The sequence below is a fragment of the Megalobrama amblycephala genome, unplaced genomic scaffold (genome assembly GCF_018812025.1).
Source record: "Megalobrama amblycephala isolate DHTTF-2021 unplaced genomic scaffold, ASM1881202v1 scaffold379, whole genome shotgun sequence".
NCBI lineage: Eukaryota > Metazoa > Chordata > Actinopteri > Cypriniformes > Xenocyprididae > Megalobrama > Megalobrama amblycephala.
Genome location: NW_025953351.1, coordinates 266,368 through 270,655, shown reverse-complemented (window position 1 = coordinate 270,655; position 4,288 = coordinate 266,368). Strand labels below are relative to the sequence as shown.

The 4,288-nt window shown below is 39.6% G+C and overlaps 1 protein-coding gene across 1 annotated transcript; it reads right to left on the bottom strand.

The window, feature by feature from the left end:
- Window positions 1-250: 250 nt before the first annotated feature.
- LOC125261233 lies at window positions 251-3,011 on the bottom strand. Its single transcript, XM_048179847.1, has 2 exons — window positions 2,494-3,011; window positions 251-2,002 (listed from the first exon to the last, which is right to left on the bottom strand). The coding sequence occupies exon 2, from the start codon at window positions 1,091-1,093 to the stop codon at window positions 251-253; it is 843 nt and encodes a 280-aa protein (XP_048035804.1). The 5' UTR covers window positions 1,094-2,002; window positions 2,494-3,011.
- Window positions 3,012-4,288: the final 1,277 nt, after the last annotated feature.

Sequence of the window (4,288 nt, the reverse complement as noted above, 5' to 3'; positions counted from 1 at the left end):
CCCTGCAATGACAACATCAGTGTAAGAATAGGCTGTCAGCTCTTTCCAACTTCATCACATTTTGATATAAGACACTTTTATCAGGAATTGCTTTGCAGCTTTCTTCATACAACAAAAGATCATCTTCATCGCTGAGGGTTTCACTCTTCCTGCTCACATCGTCCCCTCCACAATGCGAGCAGGTTAGTTTTCCTGAGAATGTGATGCAACGATCGGCTGGGAAGCTGGTTCTGTAACTTTAGGACAGTCTTTACGCTGATGTCCAACCCTCATGCAGATAAGGCACCGCCTTTCTCGCATGCAGTGTGAGCGAGTGGAGTGTGTTGTGTCCCCACAGACACGGCAAGACTGAATGCGAGCTCCATGTGTTTGAAAGGGCCTTGAAGGGATTGTGTACCGGCTGACTGGTTCGTTCCAATACTCTCTCTAACATGCTGAGGACACGTTCTAATGCATCAGAATTGGGTGAGACTGGATCAACTGTCTTGGGATGGCTACTTGGAGTGAATGCGGCAGCATTAATGGCAGTGATTTCACCTTCCATAACTTCAACGCTAGGGACTGCAGTAGCTGTTGATACTTGAAAGGTGCGGGGCTTAACTGTACTGGGAATTCTGCGAGACTGACTTTCCCTCTGATGTTCATCAATAGCCTCCTGTATCTCTTCGACTGACCATTTGCTCATAGGTTTGCACTTAAACACGCTGGACAGTTCAGGGTCAGGGCAGTTTCGTATGAACATCATGGCTATTTCTGCACTCATGTTCTCCATATTACCTCCACTACGTTCTAAATGGCTATTAGCTCGTTCAGCTGCAGAGTTCAATCTCACCCAGTAGTCTACGGGACTTTCTTTAGCTTTAGGCTGTGTTGCGTAGAAATCTGCCAATGGCAGAAGTGACACAGGGTGGTCACTGAAGTAGTGTCTTAACATGTCATAAATTTTCTCGACACTAGCTGGAGTAGAAGGAGCAGTGCTTTTTAGTCCCACTTTGATTATATTCTTAGCTCTTCCCAGGAGGTGACTCATGACTGTGTCGGCTTTCTCCTGTTTCGGGGCAGCTGCTTTTCTGTAAGTACAGTTCCATGACATCTATCCACTCTTGGACTGTGTACTTGTCACTCTCATCTCCTTTAAACATAGGTGGTTCTTTGATGTCAGACCTCACTATAAGGTTGACTTTGGGGGACTCAGGTGGGAGCTCAGTCTTTGTTAACTCTGATGGACTAGTGAGTAATGGGTTGGCTACACACGGACTAGCTAGCAAATGGCTGATGATGGACTCGCCAATCTGACTACCCAGCTCTCCTATTAACTCTCGTAGCTGCTGTGTGACATTGGGGCTACCATCAGAAGGAGTGGAACATGTTGGCTGTACTAACTCAGGATGAGGATTTACTTCTGTCACTGACAAAGTATTCGGGAATAACAGCTTTGGTAGGGTCCCTGTATTCTCTCTTACACTATACAGACCTCTACCCCTCCCAGCTAATGGAGTGAATATTTCAGAAGTATCTCGACCTCTTCCAGCCATACTGTATGGTAAAACAAATTGAATTCCAAATAAAAGAACACAAACTAATAAAATATGTAAATATACAAAGGTTACAGATGTGGAAAACACTCAATGAAATATCGAAATTGAGAACCCACAGTCTTCAGATGGAATGTAAGTGTCAATGTCAACGTCCAATACGTGCAAATGTCCAAAACGCACGTGCGTGTAAAGTGTACGACTCAGTCTGGGATTATGTGGAACTTCACTGTAAATAGATGAAAGTGTGTGTGTGCAAATGTCTGAATATCACTTGAAAATCCGCTGCATAGATCCTCTGGCCACACGGTACAGCATCTACGCGTCACAGCACACTGCTTGACCCCGGCGATCGGCTGCGGCTGACCAAATGGATCCGGGTCACGGCACCAGTTAGATGTAGCAGACTTCAAGTGGACACCACGGAAAGACAACCACACCACGGATGGGATGATGGGTTTATTCCCCTTAAACAGTAGTGTGAGGCAATATTAGAATATACACAATCAGGCCTACTCTCTCATTCCTGCTTCTCAGTCCGCATACACTTTGCGTCTGAGCACGAACGCTTAAAGGAGAAGCGATATAGAAATATTTAACAAGAGTAAATGTAGTGCTTAATTATCTCACACAACATGACAGTGCAAATAACGTAATAGAAAATACATAACATTCGTAAAAGTTAGCATTCAAATATGCTGTAAACTCATAGAAATGCATATGTAACGTACAATAAACTCTAAATTGCATCAAAATTTGATTGTTAAATCACTATGTGTACAATAAAGTTCTTTTTTTGCACAAACACACTGTATCATTGCATGAAAACGTATCACGAGGCAGTTAGTATAGATGGTCTAGTATACACTCAAGTATACATACATTCTAAATCAACTCGCAAATAAATTCAAATTATAAAATAAACATTTAAATTAATGATCAGATTGAAACAACATACCTTAAACAGTAGTGTGAGGCAATATTAGAATATACACAATCAGGCCTACTCTCTCATTCCTGCATGGAAAAATACACGTGCAAACTTTTAACACGGTTAAAAGTACTACTTTCAAAGAAAATACGCTAATCTCACGAATACCAGTTATGACAGAAACTCTTAACAGTGTTTTAACATCATAAATGTAGCGATTACACTATAAGGAGACAGTTAATGCAGGATTTATGTGAGAGAGAAAACTACCTGCTTCTCAGTCCGCATACACTTTGCGTCTGAGCACGAACGCTTAAAGGAGAAGCGATACATTTCCCTTCGGTGTATCACTAATTAAGGCCCCACCTACAACAATTGATAGGAACTCCCAACCGGAACCATTGGGTATAGAACTAAATAAAAATTAATTTGATACAAGTTTTGCTGAAGTTAACTAAATTTACAGAACATTTCTCCTTGGAAATAAAAAAATATTAAATTAAACATATGCTTCAGTCAACTGGCTACATAGGCACACACACATAACTAATAATTACTGTACATCTCTGCCAATACATTATAAGGCATTTCTTAGAAACAAAAATAAATAATATTGTAAGCAAACATTATATTCAATACATCTGTAACAAAACTGTAAGTCTCGCTCCATAGGGAAAATGAAAACGTTACCCTAGAAGACTTAAGAGTGAAAGGGTCATTGTCTCTACCCTGGTGCTTAGTGTCTTGAATATGCACAATGTTTATCTTACACTATTGTATAATATACTCCAGGAATAAGTAGTGTGGGCTTCAGGTCAGTAGGTGTCAATACGGTGGCTTCCTGAAGTATAAACATGATGTAAAGTGACAACTCAAATTCACACTCCCTCCCTCCTAAACCTAATAGTGCAGTGGTTCCCAAACTTTTTAGCTTGGAGTACCCCCTGAAGGGATTACCATCCTTCTGCGTACTCCCTCTCTTCCACTTCGACTGCAGTCAGCACTGCTTTACCATTAAGGGACAATATTTGCCCCCTAAATTGATTTTCCAGTGCATTTTTTACCTTTATGAATAACTTTATAAAATAAATAATGTTTTAAATAAAAAATGTTCATTGAAGAAATATGCAATGATGGTAAAACTTTTAAATATTTAACTAAAACTGCCAGTAGGTGGCAGCAAGTCACTGTTTTTATGAGTGAGTCATCGAGTCATTCATTCAGTAAGGAAGCAAGTGGCTGTGAATGAATCACTGAATCATTGACTCTCACGATTCGTTCAAAGCCGCAGAATTGTTCGCGAAACACAGACGTGTGTTGTAGTTCTGCTATGGTTTTCGTTAGAACTATTATTTAATTGCAAAATAGAGTAAATACTGACAGTACTGTGTTTAAAATGTACACTTTATTTTTTGACCTGTTGTATAATAATATTGTATAATAATGTCATGTGGATATTTGGGAACAATTGCATTCTTGTTTGTTATCATTAAATACAAGAACTCACACGAGGTATGTTTTTGTATCAGAGAAAGTTTGAGTCTTAAATCGAAATTAATCCACTATCTGTGACTATATTTGTTCTTCATGCGAGTAAGTGCTAATCCCCACTTTTACAAAGGTGCATTGTCGAGAACGGCAGTAATTTAGATCGCGTGCAGATTCTGCTGCCTTAAAGCGCGCTATCATATGCATGTTGCTTGTGTGGATACAGTCATTTTTGACTGCAAATGATGAGGTAATTTGATTAAATGTACTGGATTTATGACATTTTAGCAGTTAGAAATACATACTCAATTTTAATATTATTTTAAGTTAGAAT

What these genes read in the sequence shown, in the direction of transcription:
- LOC125261233 (XM_048179847.1), bottom strand. Translation starts at nt 1,093, where the DNA reads ATGTCATGGAACTGTACTTACAGAAAAGCAGCTGCCCCGAAACAGGAG.